The 20,206-nt window shown below is 45.2% G+C and overlaps 1 protein-coding gene across 5 annotated transcripts in view; it reads right to left on the bottom strand.

Annotated features, from left to right (window-relative positions):
• Positions 1-20,206, bottom strand: part of MTCL1 (microtubule crosslinking factor 1) — a 181,558-nt gene that overhangs the window by 63,183 nt on the left and 98,169 nt on the right. For 4 of the 5 annotated variants that reach the window (XM_073331570.1, XM_073331571.1, XM_073331572.1 and 1 more), the window contains exons 5-6: positions 14,576-15,901; positions 13,492-13,647 (exon numbers count right to left, since the gene is read on the bottom strand). In XM_073331570.1, coding sequence (XP_073187671.1) covers positions 13,492-13,647; positions 14,576-15,901 — 1,482 coding nt within the window. The remainder of the gene's footprint in view (positions 1-13,491; positions 13,648-14,575; positions 15,902-20,206) is intronic. The other variant, XM_073331573.1, reaches the window with a different exon arrangement.

The raw sequence follows: 20,206 nt of genomic DNA, 5'->3' as shown, positions 1-20,206 counted from the left end.
ATTCATGTCAACTTTGCAAAGTATTTGGGGTTGACCAAACCTGCATTTTTCAGCGAGTAAAGTGTTGGTCTGATAAGTTTAGCCCTGCTCTAATTTTTAACCCCTTATCCTGTACACAGAAACTGACCAATGCAAAGTTATCATATTATCTACCATGTCTACTTTTTCTTGTGTATTAATACATCGACAAACATTTTCACTACATAAGCCCAAATTTTGGTGTTGGAAGTGAGTAGAAAACCATTGATTTCAATTGGAGCTGCATACATATCCAAAGGCAGATTTTCTTTTCTTTTCTTTTTTAAACTCAGGAGCTTTAAAATTCTTTGAAGACTAAGCTCTTCTTGATGTGCAGGAGTTATATTGAGTCAGTTTCCCCATGTAGCAAGAGAAAGATGTTTTTCTTTAGTGATCTTTGTGTTCTTGCTCTGTTATTCTAATTAGGATTCTTTTAGAATACGATTTACGAGAATCAATGCATCAGGCCAGTTCATGTGCAATTTCAGAAAAGCATGTTGCCTGCTTCATTAATTTGAGATTATCCAGAGCCGTGTGAAGTCTAGCAGCAATTTTATCTGTTGAAAACAACTATTCCACTGGTAACTCTTTATTGCCAATAATAATCATTAAAAAACCCCTCCGATATGGTTAGGAAATGGCAATAGCAGAATTTATCTACAAATGTGCAAGTAACTATTTCAAAATACATTTGATTTTTAGATCACTCTCTCTACAGTAATGTCATATTTAGGGAATTAGAAAGATATTGTTTGTCTTGAGGTTCATGAAATTGGAAGCTGAAAATCCTTACATTTGTATTTTGTTTGTCTTTTTCCCAACATGCCTTTACTTATTTGATATATCAATAAAAATGGTAACTTGCTAGAAGGAGTCGATACTCTGTTCTTCACTAGTGTTAATGGGAGTTCCATAGCTACGTGCACATCAAGAGTAGACCATGCCCGCAAAATGGGACAAGAAAAAAAACCCAATCTCTTATGCTATTTATCGATAAGATGGCAGCAGGAGTGGGAACCTTGAAAGTATGAAATATGTAATAATAGTTGGAACTACTGGTGAAAGACTGAATGCACTCTCAGAGGTGATATAGTTTTATAAACACTTTAAAAAGGTTTAAATCTTTTTTCCCCACAATTAGCCTGTTTCTGCCTTATTATGGAGGATGATTTTTTAAAGCAATAAATTGCATGTACTATAATGTAATTTAGTAGACACATGAAGAATTGCACAGCTTTTCATCACTCTGAAACTCAAAGTTTCTTCATATCTTTTATTTATGTTATAAACATTGGGCTTAGTTCTGATAAGTGGCAAGAACTCAGAGTAACTTCAGTGGGGAATGGGGCTGCTCAGCACCCCGTAAGATCATGACCGGTGATTGTACCTTGATTAACGAATATGAAAATATTTGTCTTTTCTAACTATGTCTGTTTGCGTATGCAATTTTAGACACATGGTACAGTGTCTGCAATTCTGCATGCTCATCTTTGCAAATCAGGCCCCTGACAGAACTGCAGTATTGTGGTATTTATAGATGTCATCTGCATAACTGTTGTAGATTTGTTTTTGGAAGCAGCATTGCTACAGCACTGGGAGACAATTAAAGACATAAGATTTTCTGTTAAATTTCAGCATCTCTTCCTCTTATTAATGCATTTGCTACAACTGGGACAGAAACCACAAGGCACAAATTCCATTTACCATGGTGTCCCAGATAAGACATCCACTGAATAACACTCTAACATTATCTATATCAGGACACAAACTCACTAAAATAAAAACACACAAACACAACACAACATGAACTACTATCTAGCGTTACTCCACCACCGCACCACTGAACAGCACGCTACATTTGCACCTTGACAATGATTTAAAATTTTCAGTGAACCCAAATTACATTTTCCAAAGTGCTTCAGTTCTTGTTGCCTTTGCAGGCCAGTTCCAAAGCTCTGTTGCCGAGACACTGAACACCCCCTCTCACCTCTTTTCGCTCCAGAAGACGCTAATCCATGCTGATTCCCTTGCCTCAAGAGGACATTTAAACAAATATCATCCACACGGCCAGGGTTTTGTCTAAATATTACTCATTCCACTCAAATCTCTCTGCTCCCCCCTCAAAAGCCTGCCTCTTGTCAGCTCCAGTCTATTATTCTTCTGATAGAGCCCTACGGTTCTGGGAGGACTTGCTTTACACATTTATCACACTCCGCCAGAGCAAGAAGTTTGTAGAAATTAGCATCTGATGATAAGCCACCCCAAGACCAGCCACCTCATCGCTTTTTGCTGGACCACAATCAATACCAACCTGACTAAAATAAAACATCTGATTGTTCCCCCCCCCCGTGTTGAATCTGTTTTTGAAGGCTTTTTAAATATATCCAATTTGATTCTTATGAATTAGAAACCAGCCTACATGCAAGAATTATGAGTATCACATTTCACAGACTACATGTTTTAGTCATTTTTCAATTCAGAGGCAGCAAAATGAGGATTGAGGATGTGGACGGCTTTTTCCCCCTTCCTCTGAGGAAGCTGAAAAATAAATATTTCATACATGTATTATATCCCTTTAGTATTTTGGACCCCACAATAAATACATTCCAAAACGGCCAAATTTACATTTGAAATCTGAATGTTGCAAGTACACAATAAGCTAAATGTCACAGCAATTTCTCATGCATTACACATTGCTTTTGCATATGATACACAAATTCTCAAAGGTTGCGCCTAAATTGCACCCCAAAAATTAGTGCATATACCTCATTGACAGTGCAAAAAAAATCAGCTACTTTCTCGTAACTGTTGTTCTTCAAGATGTGTTGTTCACGTCCATTCCACATGAGGTATATGCGCGCCACATGCACGAGTGTCGGAAACTTTTCCCCTTAGTGGCTCCCATCGGGCTGGCAGGCCCCCCGAGTGGTGCCACTGCGCCCCGCATATATACCCCCGCTGGCCCGACCCCCTCCAGTTCCTTCTTGCCGGCGACTCCGACAGAGGGGTAGGAGGCTGGGTGGTGGAATGGACGTGAACACCACATCTCAAAGAACAGTTATGAGAAAGTAAGTAACAGTTTTTTCTTCTTTGAGTGCTTGTTCACGTCCATTCCACATTAGGTGAATTACAAGCTTACCTCTGGAGGAGGGTAGGAGTCACGGAAGAACTGCTCAGAGGACTGCTCTGCCAACCGCTGCGTCCTCTCTGGCCTGCTGGTTGACCGTGTAGTCGGACGTGAAGGTGTGCACTGAAGACCAGGTGGCTGCTCTTTAGATCTCCTGGATCGGGACCTGTGCCAGGAACACCGTGGAAGTCGCCTGCACCCTGGTCGAGTGGGCCATGACCACCGGGGCCGGAACACCTGTGAGCTTATAGCACGCCCGGATGCAGGTTGTAATCCAAGACGAAATCCACTGCGCCGACACAGGGAGGCCTTTTACCCTCTTGGCTACAGCCACAAACAGCTGCGCCGATTTGCGAAAGGGCTTTGTGTGCTCCAAATAGAACGCCAGCGCTGGACGCACATCCAAGGTGTGCAAGCTGCGGTGACTCGAGTCCATATGGAGTTTTGGGAAGAACACCGACAGACAAATTTCCCGGCCCAGATGGAATTGGGAGACCACCTTAGGGAGGAACTTGGGGTGTGGCCGGAGCTGCACCTTGTCCTTGTGAAATACTGTGTATGGCGGCTCAGAGATGAGGGCCCTCAGTTCGGACGCTGTTCCGGCCGAAGTAATGGCAACCAGAAATGCCACCTTCCAGGAAAGGTGGAGGAGAGAACAGGTAGTGAGGGGCTCGAACGGGGGTCCCATGAGTTTAGAGAGGACCAGGTTAAGGTTCCATGGTGGGACTGGGGGGTGGGAGTACGGGAACACCCTCTCCAACCCTTCAAGGCACTGCCCCACCATTGGGTGGGAAAACACCGTGCCCCCCGAGAACCCCGGATGGAAGGCGGAGACGGCCGCCAGGTGCACTCTGAGTGAGGATGGGGCTAGACCTTGCTGCTTGAGGTGCAGGAGGTACTCCAGGATGGCCTGCACCAGGGCCTGGCACGGCCGCACCTGTCGGGGTTCACACCAACATGAGAACCTTTTCCACTTGGCCATATAGGTCGCCCTGGTAGAGGGCTTTCTACTGCCAAGCAGAATCTGTTGCCTGGGAAGGGAGCACTGGCTCTCCAGGGCATTTAGCCACAGAGCCTCCACGCCGTCAGGTGCAGTGACTGCAGGTCGGTGTGGAGAAGCCACCTGCCGTCCTGTGTAATGAGGTCCCGGTGTAGGGGCAGGACTACTGGGGCCTCCATCGACAGCTCTAGGAGCGATGTGTACCAGTGTTGGTGGGCCCAGGCTGGGGCAATGAGGATCACCGCTGCCCTGTCCCTGCACACCTTGAGCAGGACCTTGCGCACCAAGGGGAGCGGGGGGGAAGGCATACATCAAGCCCCCTCTCCACGGGATCCCAAACGCGTCTGCGAGTGAGCCCGGGCTGCTGCCCTGGAACGAGCAGAACCGCAGGCACTGGGCTTTGGCCCTGGTGGCAAACATGTCTACCCAGGGAAACCCCCACCTGCAGAAGAGCGAAAGCACAACGTCCATCCTGAGTGTCCACTCATTCATGCGGTACGACCTGCTGAGGGAATCTGCCAGCTCGTTCCACATGCCCGGGAGATAGGACACCTCAAGGTGAACCGCATGGGCTATGCAAAGGTCCCAGAGGAGGAGAGCCTCATGACAGAGTGGCGAGGAACGAGCCCCGCCCTGCTTGTTTATATAAAACATGGCAGTAGTGTTGTCTGTCAGAACTGTCATGAAAGGTCTGGCAGGCGAGACGAACCGCCCTGAGCTCCTTCACGTTGATATGGAGCGACCGCTCTGCTCCAGACCACAACCCCTGCGTCATGAGGTCCCCCAGGTGAGCCCCCCATCCGTGGTCTGATGCATCCATCACCAGCGTCAGGTCTGTAAGTGGGGTAGCAAAGGGGATGCCTTCGCAAACCACAGGCTGGGACTGCCACCACAGCAGGGGGTCCAGCACGTCCCTTGGGGCTATCAATACCAAGTCCAGGGGGTCCCTGCCTGGGCGGTACACCCAAGCGAGCCACGCCTGCAGAGTCCTGAGTCTCAGTCTGGCATGCCTGACCACATGCTTGCATGCTGCCATGTGGCCCAGCAGCCGCAGGCAGCACCTGGCCGTTGTTTTTGGAAACTGGCGCAGGGAGGCCACCGCTTGCTGGATAGCCCGGAATCGGGATACCGGAAGGCTTGTCCTGGCCTGCACCGCGTCCCTATGAATTCCACTCTCTGCATGAATACGAGTGTGGACTTGGGAACATTGACCAGGAGCCCCAGTTCATGGAACAATCTCAGGGCCACCTCCACATGGCCCCGCACCTCCACCTTGGATCGGCCTGCCAGGAGCCAGTCGTCGAGGTACGGGTACACCTGATTCTCTGCCTCCGTAAAAAGGCCACCACCACCACCATGCACTTCGTGAACACCCTTGCGGCTGCGGCTAGACTGAACAGGAGGACCGCAAACCGGTAATGTTCTCGGCCTTTTGTGAAGCGTAAGAACCTCCGATGTGCTGGGAAAATGGCGATATGAAAGTATGTGTCCTTCATGTCGAGGGTGGCGTACAAGTGCCCCGGATCCAGGGAAGGGATGATGGTGCCCAGAGAGACCATGTGGAACTGGGCCTTGACCAGAAATTTATTGAGCCCGCGCAGGTCTAGGATTGGGTGAAGGCCCCCTTTGGCCTTGGGGATGAGGAAGTACCGGGAGTAGAACCCTTTTCCCCTTAGGCCGTGAGGCACTGCCTCCACCGCCCCCGCCTGTAGCAGCGAGCGGACTTCCTCTTCTAGGAGATGCTTGTGAGAGGGGTCCCTGAAGAGGGACGGGGAAGGGAGGTGAGAGGGGGGCAGGGAGGCAAACTGCAGCGAGTACCCATTCTGCACCGTGCGTAAGACCCAACAGTCTGATGCAATGGTGGACCACGCATGGGAGAAATGGGACAGGCGGTTCAGGAAACAAAGGAATGGATCCAGTGACTGGTCTGGTACGCTGACCTTGAGCGCACCTTCAAAAGCCTGGCTTAGTGCCTGGCTGGGATTTGTGCTGGCCTTGGTTCTGGCCCGGCGCATTATTGTTGTTATTGTTGTTGCGCCGTCGCCTGTTATCCCTCCCTTGCCTACGGTAAGGCTCATGCCTATGGCGAGGCTGGTACGGGCGTTGAGGGGGAGGCTGCAGCTTAAAGGGCTTCCTCTGGGTCGCCGGGGTGTGCGTACCCAGCGACTTGAGCACAGCTCGTGAGTCCTTGAAGCTATACAGCCTTGCTTCTGTCTGGTCTGAGAAGAGCCCTGACCCAGGGCCGGTACAACCACTAGGCCTAGGGTGCCAAGTGGTTCGGAGCGGCCAAAAGCGCGCTCCGGGGAGGCAGTGGAGCAGAGGTGAGCTGGGGCAGAGAGGTGCGGGGAGGGACGCCTGCAGCACGTAATGCTCCCTTTCGTTCACCGCTGAAACCACTAGGGAGCATGGACTCGGGTGGCAGAATAGGAACTCATAGCCCTTAGATGGGGCAAAGTATTTACGCTCCACTCCTTTGGCCGCTGGAGCGCTGGAGGCTGGGGTGTGCCATATAGTCTTATAGTTAGACTGGATGGTCTTAATGAGCAGGAGCGCTATTCTGGATGGACCTTTGGGGCTCAAAATGTCCACCATAGGGTCCTCCTGCTCAACCGTCTCCTCGGCCTGCAACCCAAAATTTTGGGCAACTCTGCACAGCAGTTGCTGGTGGGCTCTATGGTCTATTGGTGGAGAGCTGGACACCTCCGTACCCACCACTGCCTCATTCGGGGAAGACGAGGAGGTTAGCTGCTGCTTGACCCCCTCTGGTTGGTCCTCCTGCTCCGCATCTCCCATGGTAAGGGCTCCCAGCTCAGGCTGGGGTGGGAGTCCATGGGATGGCACTGGGCTCGGAGCCAGACTCTCCGGTCTTTGCTGGGGGGATGCTGGAGGCCTGGATACTGTTGCCTCCGGCACTGTTTGGCATCAATGGGGAACCGGGACCGCTGCACCGAGTAACTTGCCCTGGACGGGGCCCCTTGGCGCTCCTGATAGGCCCAGGGGGTACAGAAGGGCCAATGGCCTGGCGGCCCCTTTGGCGTTGCCAGCTCCCTTGAGGGTCTCTGCTGTCCAGGCCCTGGTGCGGGTAGCTATAGCGGCCGGAGCCGGTGCCGGACTGCGGCGACGCCGAACGCAAAGGCCATGGCGATGCCAACAATCTGCGCCAGTGGGAGAACGAGTGGCTCCTGGCTGAGCGGGACCGGGACCGGGATCTGGACCGGTGCTGGCATTCTCTGGACCGGGACCATCTGTGGGAGACCTCTGGCAAGGGCCATCTCAACTCCTCCCGGTGCCAGTCTCTGGGTCGTGCCGGAGAGCGGCATGCCCTTTCTGGTGCTTCTTCGTGTTGACCCGCTGCTAGTGCCACAACCTCCTTCTGGGCCGCTGGAAAGTGCAAGTCTGCAGAGTCGGAGCTCAACAGGGACCAACTCCGGGAGTGGTGCTAGGACGGAGTCTTCAAGCAGCACACCATTGCCGGCTTACCCCTCAATGGCACCCGAGGCATGGGTGCCGGAGGGTTCTCCCCATACGGGAGGGGGCTTGCCGCCGACAGCTCGATGAGGTCCTTTGCAGCCTCAAAGGTGCCAGGCATAGACGGCTGATATGTTATGCCCTCGAGCCCATCGTCCGCACTGAGCTCACTTAGGTCTGGGCTTGGTGGGGCTTGTGCTGCCGGGACCGCCTGTGTCAGCACCAGTACCGCAGCCTTCCTGCTCTTGTCGGCGCTCGGGGCCTTGGGAGGTGCCAGCCTCCTGTGTGGGGAACGACCAGGCCTTCCTTTAGGCTGCGCCGGGGAGGACAATTGGTGCCAGGGCCTAGCCTGGCGCTCCGGGGCCAACAGTTTACTGTGCTTTGCCGGTGCCAGGTCTCCCGACGGCTCTGGGGCACTATGCACCGAGGAAGGCTGATCCGGTGTCGGGCGCTCCAGGCCCGGCGGCTACAATACAGCCTCCATCAACAGTTGTTTTAGGCAAAAGACTCTTTCCTTGTCCTTGGCTTGAAAGCCTTGCAAATCCTCCACCTTTCAGTTTGATGTCTGTCCCCCAGGCATCGCAGACACGAGTCATGGGGGTCACTAACTGGTATAGGTTTGCGGCACGTAGCGCAAGCCTTGAAGCCGTGGGCCTGCGGCATGCCTCCAAGCACCTAATCACTTAAGTGTTCACAATCTATATGTAAAATGAACTGATAACAGCTACTCTAAAGGCTAAGGGACTGCTCTTCTATGGGGGGAGGGGTGTTCCAACGCCACCACGGACAGTAAGAAGGAACTGAAGGGGGTCGGGCCGGTGGGGGTATATATGCAGAGCGCAGTGGCACCATTTGGGGGGACCGCTGGAAGCTGCTAAGGGAAAGTTTCCGACGCTCGTGCATGCGGTGCGCACACACCTAATGTGGAATGGACGTGAACAAGCACTCGAAGAAGAATAGGTAATTGTGCAGTTATCCATTTGTGTTTTTGCTGGCACAAAGAATGCCAGATTTTATTAAAACATTTAAGCCGAAGCCTTTGAAAATCTGGACCATTATTTGAAAAGTACATGAAGTCCTAATGAGTTCACTTAGACGTTGGATATTAAGATTTACATCATAATGGGTCTTTCAGGGCATTATACTGTCAATCTGTAGTGATATCTTACATAGAACAAAAGAATACTATGTATCAAAGTGCACCATTCTTACTACCCCTAACCTAGTGAGAAGGAATATTGTCAGTAAACTCGTATCAATTTGTCATTCTGCTTCCCACAATTTTGAAAAGTGATGGGTATGTTTTCTATTTTATGGCTTTTTGTTCAGTGCAAATAATATGCAATGCATGAAGACAGAATACTATATCAGTGTAAAAAGGGAATGATGTGCAAAATTTCAGCACATGGTTAGGATACATTGTAAATGTCATATTACTGAAAAGCCTTCAAATGGATTTACAAAAATTGCCTTAAAGGAATGCAGAAACTGTCTGAAACAAACAAAAGCAGGACAGTCAGCATAAAGGCTGAAATTCTGTCCTGATGTGGCCAGATACCATAGCTCTCTGATCATACAGAAGATCCCATGTAGATACAAAGTAGGAATTAAGGATGAAGTGACACATTTCATTTGCAAATACCTACAATTGGTTGATTTAATTTCTACCCATAAATTAGTTTAATATAGCTGCTTACATTTAATATGAGGACACTAAATAGCAAAACTAGATAAAGCAATTTTCACTAGTCCATTCTAAAATCTAAGCGTAAAACATCTTTCATTGTTACCCTTTACTACTAGAACTTGGTGAAAACATTTCTCATGAAAAGTTACCCAAAATGATTTTTTAAAGGATTTTGCCTTGGTTACACTTTAGTGTTCACTTCCTGCAAACATGTGAGTGGCAAAAATTTCCTGCCATGTTTGTTCACAGAAAGTACGTGCAAAGTATATGAAAGTTGTATATGTGAGTAATCACAAAATCCAAATTTAAAATTTATGCTTGACTATTTGTGCCAGATGTGCTTATGCACTCATTCAGCTGAGAAACAGAAGCAATACCATGTGGTTTATCTGCCTAACTTCAGTTAAGCAATACAACTTGACTTTTAGAACATTGAGTATCAAATATTTACAGCAAACTGTTTGTGACCAATCCAAAGATTAAAAAAAAATGGAGGAAAAATTGTCTACTACATTTGAAAAAATATGAGGAAATTGCACTCTGTTTATAGATATTCCACTAACAGAAAAAGAGATTAAATTTATCAGATGAAATATTTGTCAGTTTTCACTGATCTGATAGGTTGCCATAGCAATCTTTGATCTGTTCTATGCATTTGCTTCTTAAAGTATTGTGCTACTTTCTCTAATCCCTCTGCCTCTTTTACGGATAACAATTCTTTTTTATTCACTTGCTTTCCCTATGGATTTTACAGAACCAGTTCTCCCACCCACCATAACAGAGCTCAAACCATGAGTAATGTACTGACTATTCACCTCAGTGGGCATCGGCCTCCTCCCCTCTGCCAAAGCAATTCAATTACTTGTTTTCAGCAAGAAAACAAAGTCCCATTCTTAAGACAATTTCAAGAAATAATTTCCCTTGGACTGTGAATCTAACCCAAGTCTTTAATATGCAAAGACATTCTAATAATACTGTTACACTAACAGCAGTTCAACGACCAAACAAAGGCAGATGTTTACAGTTAAGCTACAGGGTGATTCAGGCATAAGGCAGTCTTCATCTATTGAATTTAATCAAACAATTAGGCTCCCACAATGCTTATTTTTCAAATAGTTTATACAGGAGAAATGGGTAAATGTAAGCTGCTCAGCACTTCATGGGAAACGTTCCCTTTAAAATTAGGCTTGCAAAAAAATGGACTTGCTTGCTTACAAAAGAATTGTTTGCATAACTGAAACATGTCCATCTCTTTGAAAGGCCACACAATAAGAAAAAAGCCAATCATTATCACCTACTGGAGCTGTGTGAAAATTTTCATTCCTGAAAGAAAAGTAGGTAGAAGTTTACTTTTTGACATTTCTGCTTTTGGGCATGAATTTACTGGCTTTTCATCTCAATTTTTTACAATGACAAAAATAACTTTTTGCATTTGAAAACTATGTTTTCTGCTCACTCACCTGGCAAAAAAATGTGTGACTTAGTGCTTCCAGATTTTGCAAACTCAGGCTCAAAGAAAATAAATTTAAGAAAGGAAAAGCAAAATCAATTAAAAAAAATCATTTGGGGAACTTTATGCTTCATTTGGCTCCCATTTTATGTTTTCATAGACCTCAAGGCCAGAAGGGAACATCAGATTATCTAGGCTGACTTCCTGCATAACACAGGCCATAGAATTTCATCCAGTTTTTCTCTATTGAACCAATAACTATGTAAAAAGAAAAGGAGGACTTGTGGCACCTTAGAGACTAACAAATTTATTTGAGCAAAAGCTTTCGTGAGCTACAGCATCCGATGAAGTGAGCTGTAGCTCACGAAAGCTTAGAGACTAACAAGTTTATTTGAGCATAAGCTTTCGTGAGCTACAGCTCACTTCATCGGATGCTGTAGCTCACGAAAGCTTATGCTCAAATAAATTTGTTAGTCTCTAAGGTGCCACAAGTCCTCCTTTTCTTTTTGCCAATACAGACCTAACATGGCTGCTACTCTGAAACTAATAACTATGTAGATGCCCAGCTCCAAGGTGGAATCCTGGATGATCTTCATGGCATTTCAAACCACCGGTATACCCAATCATTTCAACATATGACAGTGTGATGTAATGTTCCCTGTAGCTTCAATAAACTGTATTTAAACAAGTGTGCTTGTCACTAATGCCTTCTTACCTCGATCCCTTTTATGAGTATCCCATCCATACTCGCCTCTCCAGCACAGTTGGACTTTGAGTGGATATTCTTGTACCTTCAGTTATAGCTACCTGCTTTTGTGTGCCAGGCTAAGGTCTCCTTGATGTGAAAACTACTCTCACCATCTGCTCAGCTTTTGACAGTTTACTTTAGGTAACATCTCATTTTGGTAGATGGCAAACCATTTGTGCCAAAATTACCCAAGTCATGTAGCTCGATAAATATAGGGTTTATATACAAGATATAATACAAAGAGAAGGTTAAAAATTAGGCAGCAGGGAACTACTAATGGTGAGAGTGTTTAAACAGAAAGATTTTGAACATTAACTTGAGTCATTTTCTGATCCATACTTGCTAAAATTCTCACTAGGGACAATTGTTCCAGATATGTATTGAATCAAAGGACTCAGCTCCCTCATCTTCTAGATTTCCACATCTAAGGAGAAATTCTGACTCCCAACCACTGACTTACTGTTATTTATGTTTTAGCAGATATCTGTTTTGAAGTTTACCTTTGATGGGTAAAGAGGGAGAGGCTGTAAATTAAATACTTCTTATGCTACCACCATCAGCTGCTGGAAAGAAGGTAAAAAAACAAATTACCTGTGCTCAGTGAAGGACAGCCACTCTGCCTTTGAAATTCAGGATGGAATTTCAGCCACCAGCCAGTGAGGAGCATGCCTCCCCTCTCCCGCTCCGCCTCTGTTCGCTAGTGCCTATTGTCTGTTAATCACAATTACCAGCTCTCACAGGGAGCATCTTCCTTCTTCCAGATTGAATTATCTGCTTCTTGTATATCTTAAGGTCTTTATCTACATGGAGCTTCAGAATTAAAGAACAATGTTTAAACTGAGCTCCCTTTAAAGACTCCTTATTTCCATTTAAACCAGTTCTAGGTTTGGCAGGCCAGTGTGAATGGGGTTAATCTGCAGAACAGTGTTTAAATGCCACTTGCTAGTCTAGGTAAGGACATTGACCAGACAGTACAAAAAAAAAGCAGAAACCATGTTGTAGCCCAGTGGCTCTCAACCAGGGGTCCGGAGCTCCCAGAGGGCCACAAGCAGGTTTCAGGGGGTCTGTCAAGCAGGGTCAGCATCAGACCCACTGGGGCCCAGGGCAGAAAGCCAAAGCCCCACTGCATGGCGCTGAAGCCCGAGGCCCTGAGCCCCACCACCTGGGGCTGAAGCCAAAGCCCGAGCAGCTTAGCTTCCTGGGGCTCCCTGTGGCAGGGGCCCCAAGCAATTTCCCTGTTTGCTACCCCCTAATGCCGGCCCTGGCTTTTATATGCAGAAAACCAGTTGTTGTGGCACAGGGGGGCCGTGGAGTTTTTATAGCATGTTGGGGGGGGCCTCAGAAAGAAAAAGGTTGAGAACCCCTGTCGTAGCCAATCTTTGTTTATACCAAATCAGTTTAAACTATATTTTAACCTGGTAGAGCAAAGCATGCCTTGAGCCTCCGCGTGGGGGAGATTTTAAAATAAAAATGTGTTAGCTTTTATATTTGACAAATATAAAAATATGTCAGACCCACAGCATCTGACAATTCTGTTTAATTTTTTTTGAGACTGTATGCTGTCCTGCTGCCTGTTGGGAATTACAGTGCTGTGCACTATACAGCCCCATCCTGGGCACCTCTAGCCTTCAAAAATTTTAAAATCCAAGTAAAACCTGGGGGCATGGAAGCACAAGACACACTCATCTCCCACAAGGGCACAAAGTCCCTTCCAGAGAGCATATTGTATTTTATTTTATTCGGGCCTTGAGCCAAATGTTATTCTTCCACCAAGCCAGGCTACTGGGAGCAGAGTGATAAGCCCCAAAACAAGAGTGCATTTGCTTTTGTGAAATTTACGAATATTTAAATATTTTTGCTGAAAACGTCACAGCAAAGTTGCAGTGTTTCATGCTCCCCACACTTGTTCACCCTCCCCACACTTCTGTGGCTGAAATTTATATCCCCTCCACGGCAGCAGGAGGCAGTTAGTAGAATGGGCTGCTGTGCTGACCTCTAGACTGAAACAGCCCTTGTCGCCTGGCCTGTAGAGTTTAATGTCTCCATCAGCTCTGCGGTGTGGCTCGGTGGTGGCTCGGTGGTGGTGAATCTCTTGCTCCTCTCCACGATCTTGGCTGAGCTGCCACTCCATCTGATCCCTCAGTTTGGACTGTTAGGTGCATGGGCGGTTTATAACAAAAACAAAGGACAGGAGGGAATAAAGAAAACAAAAATGGGTAAGGTAGACAACTGGGAAAAAAAACTACAAGACAAAGAAAAGCGTGAACAGAAAAAACAACTTAAATACAGTGGCATAAGAAAGTGAAGAGAACAAAACTAAAATGAGGATGAGCAAAATGATGGGCTGAAACATCTGAAAAGCAAAAAAGAGAAAGAGAGGAAAAAAGAATGCAAACACTGGTTATGAGGCGCATGCAATGAGGATGCATGAGTCAAACCAACAGCAAGCATACAAGTCATGAAGGATACGGGATACAAGGCTCTTCCTTCCTTACTTGTGCTGTGCAGAAAAGCTATATCCAGTGTGGCAGTTGAGACATGCGCCCATTGGCAACGCTTTACGAAAGGCAGTTCTTCGCTGGCTAGTGCTTCTCACTTGCCCCTCGGTTATGTGAGTGAGCTGTAAGCAGGCTTTTCAAAAAACATCACTTAGAAAGTGTATTTTATTTTGTTTTTTTGGCAAGGCTTTTGAGAACACACCTCATTCTTTTAAAAGAGAGCACAATAAAGAACTCTGACTACATTGGCAAGGCTTCTAATTGCTTTTGACAGGAAAATTTACTTTGGATTTTTTAACTAATCACATCTGCATCAGGAAATGTTGCTGCTAGAGACAACAAAAAACCCAGATACCTATTGCTTTCATCGGATTAGCCTTTCTGCCATGAGGAACCGCCGCTGAACAAAAGTAGTTGAGCATAAAAAGATTAAAAAGGGTTTGTTTTACATTTTAGATTGTAATACACTGCCATTTTGAAATCATAAAGCAGCTGTGTGGGAAATTAGCTCTAGAGTAGCAATGCCAGCAAGAAAGAGAAACAACGAACAGAGGGAAAGCAAAGAAGAAGCCCACTTACCTGGAAGTCTGTAATTAACTCTTTTCCTAGGTTACCAATGGGTGAGTCTCGAGACATGGATGTCATTGTGGACAGAAAACTGGAAGACTCTGTCAGGTGGGGCAAAGGGGAGAGGTCTTCTATTTGTTCTTTGAGGCTTTCCCCGATGTGATCAACCTTCTCCAGGAAGGTCTGTAGTTCTTTACGGAAAGCTTTCATCCTTGAATTGATAGTGTCCAGAAGTTCTGGTTCATTTTTTTCCTCACCTCTCTCTCCATCACTTTTGAAACCCTGCTCAGAGGAAGGACTGCTGGTGATGTGCACCTTGGCATCATAAATTAAACTATCAGTGTCAGTGATGAGACGGAGCACAGTCCTTTCAAGCCGTTCAGCCTCTCGTTTGATGTTCATTAAAGACTCGGTGTCCTCTTTCACTCTCATTAACTCAGTAGAACAGAGGTCGCTAGCTTCTGATGGCTTACCACTCCCAAAACCTGACGTCTTTTCATAAACTTCTTCCGAGTCACTCTCACCCCCAATGGGGCCTTCTCTCTTTGGCTGTGTTGGGCGACCCTCTTCACTGTCACTCTCTTTCTTTCCTGCATCACTCTCAGCATCACTGTCCCTGGGACTTGAAGTGCGCAGCCCTAGATGAGAGACAAGATCATAGCGCTGCACATTGGACATCAACACACGATTCTCATACTGGAGTTTCATCACTTTTCCACTCAGTTCATTGATTTGCATCCTCGCTGATTTCAGCTCCTCTTGTAGGGATCCACTGCATTTAGAGGCACCATCATCCAGCCAACTGGACTCCTGACTGGGCTCGAACTTGAATTTGTTCAGTTCATTGGTTAGTTGTTTGTTGTGATCCTCAATCTCAGAGATCGATCTCCTCAACAGCTCCGCCTCTTCTTCAACAAACTGCAAGTGACGGCGCAGCTCTATTGCTGACTCCATGGAGTCACCGTATGGCGAGGTAGGAATACTTGAAATATGGTCCCTGCTAAGACATTCTCTCTCATATTGGCATCTCATGTCCTCCATCTCAGCTTTAATACCTCTGTTCTCCACCTCCAGTTCAACTATCTTCCGGCCCAGTATGTTAGCTTCCTCTTCCACCAGTTTCAGACGAAGTTTCAGCTCAGCCTCTCTGGTGCTGGGTGGCCCTCCTGCCTCCCCAGTAGGGAGGGGACTGTCCACATCTCCATAGATGGATTTGTACTTCTGGAGCTCCTGTTCCAGTTCATCTTTCTCCCTCCCCAGCTTAGCCATTTTCTTACGCATCAGCACTGCTTCTTCTTTGGCAAATTGAAGCTGGCACTTCAAGTCAGCGCTGTCCTCCTGCCAATAAGAAGAGGCCCCCATCAAAAGAATTATTGTATAATAAAGGCATAATCAATTGTTTAAGTACCAAAATCTTCACATTTTTTCCTTTGAAATTTTAAACATACATACAATTGAAAGAGAGAGAGCACGCTGTGCAAATCACAGATAAAGCTGATACAGTTTATGGCTTGGGCCTGGTGAAATTAACATAGTTCCCAGATGAATAGAAAAATCATAGCATAACTGTGTTAATGTGTTTTGCAGACAAGAAGATTGCAAAAACTTTATGAACAACAAAAAATTATTCAAATGAAATGGTGTTGTAGTTTGTTTGAACTTTTTTCCTTTTCATTTTAATTATAAATTAGATAATTTTTAGCATGCATGAAGCAGAGGCTAACTGTACGAATGAGGTTGCTCCTCATTTCTCCACTCAGTCTTCTTCTCAGCAGTGCATCAAACATTCTGAAGTGCGACAAACTGTGTAGTTGTTTTGCCACAATGAAAAGTATGCACTAGACTTTGACTAAAGAATCCTCACAACATTTTGGGACACAGGAAATGTTTGTGAATTGTCTTGAAAATGAGAAGTACGATTGTTGTTGCTATTGTTGGGAAATAGGGTGTGACCATCCTATCACCAGTGACATAAACTATGTGTGAGCCCAGCTCTCCAGAGGTGACAGTGAAAAGGAATACACTAACTAGGGTGACCATACGTCCTGTTTTAGCTGGGACAGTCCCCTTTTTAAGCTCCGTCCCAGACATCATGACCTTTTGGCCAAACTGGGCATTCGTTCTGTTTGCTCTTACCCTAGGAGCATGCAGAGGAATGTTCGGGCAAGAGCAAATTGGACAAAATGCCCAGTTTGGCCAAAAAAGTTGTGACATCTGTGCAGTGCTTAATTTGTAACGAAAGAGGTGCCAGGGCTCAGCCCCAGCATAGATTAAGCACTGGCTGGGGCAGCTGGAGAAAGGCGGCTGCTGGCCAGGTGCCCAGCTCCAAAGGCAGAGCTGCCTCCAGCAGCAGCGCAGACGTAAGGGTGGCATAGTACGGTGCATTGCCACCTTTAGTTCTGTGCTGCTGCTGGCAGCGGTGGGAGGCTGGAGGTGGGAGGCTGGAGAGTGGCGGCTTTTAGCTGGGATCCTAGAGGTGCCAGGGCCATGACCTACCAAGCCTAGAGGTGCCAGGGCTCAGCCGCGGCACAAATTAAGCACTGCTTCTGTGACACTGGCTTGGGCCAACCTGGCACAGTGACTCCAGCTGGCTCATATTCTCTCAATGCAGAGAAGTGAGGAGAGGGCAGGGGAGGAGGGAAATAGGAGCAGAGTGGGTCAGAGAGAGGGACAGAGAGGAGGGGATGGAAAAAAGTAGGAGGGAGAAGGACTGGGGCAGGAAGGACTATATCCACTCCCAATGTCCCATTTTCAGTTTCAGGAAATAGGGTCACCCTAGCACTTTTTAACCCTCTGTAAAATCCAAACCTAGCCCATTAGAAAACCCTCACTTTAAAGCAAGCACAGTCTCTTAAATAAGAGATTTTGTTTTGGAGATATTTTTAAATCCCAACTCCAGTGTGTATTACACAGAAATAAGAGGCAAGATTAAGTAAATTTTAAGATGAACTCTTCTCTTGCATGATTCACTTTTATTATTCGTCATGGAGATGTAGGCATTTGGTCTCAGAAGAGACATTTGTCAGCATCAGTACAATTATGGAAGGCAGTCTTTGAAAGATAATCTCTTGAGGTTGTAGGTTTTGTCAGTGCTGCTGGGAGGGCCACGAGGACACATGTACAATAAGCTATGGACCCTCCATTTCAGTTTTGGCACCACTGTGTTACAATTCACAAGTACAATTTTGTTACAACACACAGTAAGTGAAACAAAAGTCAGAAGAAGAAATGCCAATTTTAATTTTTCACCCAATTTAGATAAAAATTTGGTACAAGACTAATTAAGACTATTCAATCTGCCTGGGGGAGTTTAATTCCTAAAGTACACATCATTACATCATCATCATCATCAGTTAGATTACTTACAATAATCTACCCCTACCTCTGTTCAAATATACACTAGTTATTTAATTTCAGTTATAACAGATAGAGTAAATTGGGCAACTATGGCCCAGTTCTGCTCCACTGAAGTCAGTGGGAGTTTTGGCACTGGCTTCCCTGGGAGCAGGATATGTTTTTAAAAAATAGTAAGGAAGTTATTAACTGGCTAAGTAATAACATGAAATAGGTAAACAAACGACTCATACACCTCCAAAAAAATCAAAGCTGCCATTCAGCTCAGCGATGAGCCGGAATACCAGAATCAAACAGATCAAAACAAACACAAATGAGCTGATTGGTTAAGACAGTGGTCATAATTGCTCTGGCACCAATACTTTGATTTTTTATAAATACATTCAAGAAGGTATAAAGTACTAAGAATTATAATGCGAGTGATTACAATAGATTCCTTCTCTGTGTTAATATATTTGCATTCTGACACACAAGCACACGCACAAAGAGCTTCGATTGTGAAGTCACTGTATACATTTGCAAGTCGCTTGCATCTTTCACTAGCAATTAGATGTTGGAAATTAAGTACCAAATTCAGCCATGACAAAAGTTCATGCAGCTCCCACAGAAATCCCTGGAAGGTTTTGCTTGATTTGGCTAAATCTGGCTTTAAGAGTAAAACATCTTTATTCGGTGCTGCTGAATGGGGTTTTGTCCTCTAAAGAATGCATTGTTTTTCTTTTTTGTTCAGACAATAAGTTTATCACCACCATTATAGACTTTACTTTTAAGAACAGTTATATCTAGATCAGTGCTGGATTCATCTGTAAGGAAATTAAGAACTGTTATTTGTATTCTTGAGAACATACCAAATAAAAGTGGGACTGGTCTAAATTTTTTTTTTAGAACAGCCATAAATGCTCCCATATGAAATTCCCTTTGTGCTTTCTTTGAAATCCAATAGAATTCATCTTATTTGTCTGCTTTCTTTGGCCGCCAAGCCCAGCAATCTATATGTTTTTCTGGAAATTCCTGTGTAATTACCCGGGTTCTTGTATCTTCCTTTTTGTTGATAACTTCATTCATACACACTGTAAAGCCTCAGACATCACACATATCTTTTTCATTGGTGTTAGCTGTACAGGCTTGATCCTGCTCCCATTAAGATCAAGGAGAATTTCAGACTTAATTTGCACTGGATTTCAAGCCTATAAACAATAGTCACCTAGCCATTCTTGAGGCAATACAAGATGAATGTGTCTGTTTTAAAAAAAGAAAAAAAAAAAGAAAAATTCTCATTGACTTCAATGGATTTTGGGTCAGGCCCTTAATGCTTGTGTCCAACTTCATTGCTCAATGCAAGTTGAATACTTCCACAGTTAAGTGTTGTTTTAACAACAGAAAAGCACGATTGGTTATTATTCTTATAATATTATTAGTCTTTTGACTAAAGTGTTAAAGTATGATAGATAATAGTAAGTCTAACAAACTTTTTCGCAACTGACAAAGCAGAACAAAAAAAATAAAAGTTGTTTCCATTTAAAATCATGGGGAAAAAAGACAGATATAAGACAACAGAATTGCTGGATGTTAATCCCAACTACCAAATATGGATTCCATTTGGAAAGGTGACATAGCTATTTCCCTAGTTCACATGCATGCTAACAGAAAATCCCAATCCTTCAAGAGCTTTTCCAAGGAGATAGAATGCTCAGCTCAGAACAGATTTGTCAGTAATGTCTATGCATGACAGAAGTATAAGATTCCAACTTTCATGAACATGTCCCTTCAGAAGCTTTGTGTACAAGAAATATCAATGATTTCTTGACCAGCTGAAGTCAATTTTAAAGTAGTAGTATGTAGGACACCCATGCTGATACCACAGGTTTAAAAAATATGGCAAATTAAGGAAATTAATAAATCAGGAGGATTAAGCTGAAATTGACATTATTTAAACCATTAAAGAGACAAGAAGGGGAGGAATAGCGTTTGTGACATTCTGGAGGAACAAGAGGTTGAAATCACAGCAGTTAAAATCAGGGCTATGACACAGTCTGGTTATATCTCACATCTGGCATGCAGAAACTTTCCTAAATATTGCATGTACGCCAGACTCAATAGGAAAAGCAGAGCCAGTGATAATACAGAAGTGTCATAATGCTAACAGTGCTAGGCACTGACTTTAAGAGACCATTAAGGATCCTTGTGAACTGATTATTGATCATGAATATTAGTATCCTGTAGCATAACTTTGCAGGGAGCTTCAGAGAGATTTGGAAACAAAGATGGACCCTGCCCCAAAGAGTATGC

This window comes from Lepidochelys kempii, chromosome 2, assembly GCF_965140265.1.
Source record: "Lepidochelys kempii isolate rLepKem1 chromosome 2, rLepKem1.hap2, whole genome shotgun sequence".
NCBI classification, from domain to species: Eukaryota; Metazoa; Chordata; order Testudines; family Cheloniidae; genus Lepidochelys; species Lepidochelys kempii.
This window is presented reverse-complemented; position numbering and strand designations above follow the sequence as displayed.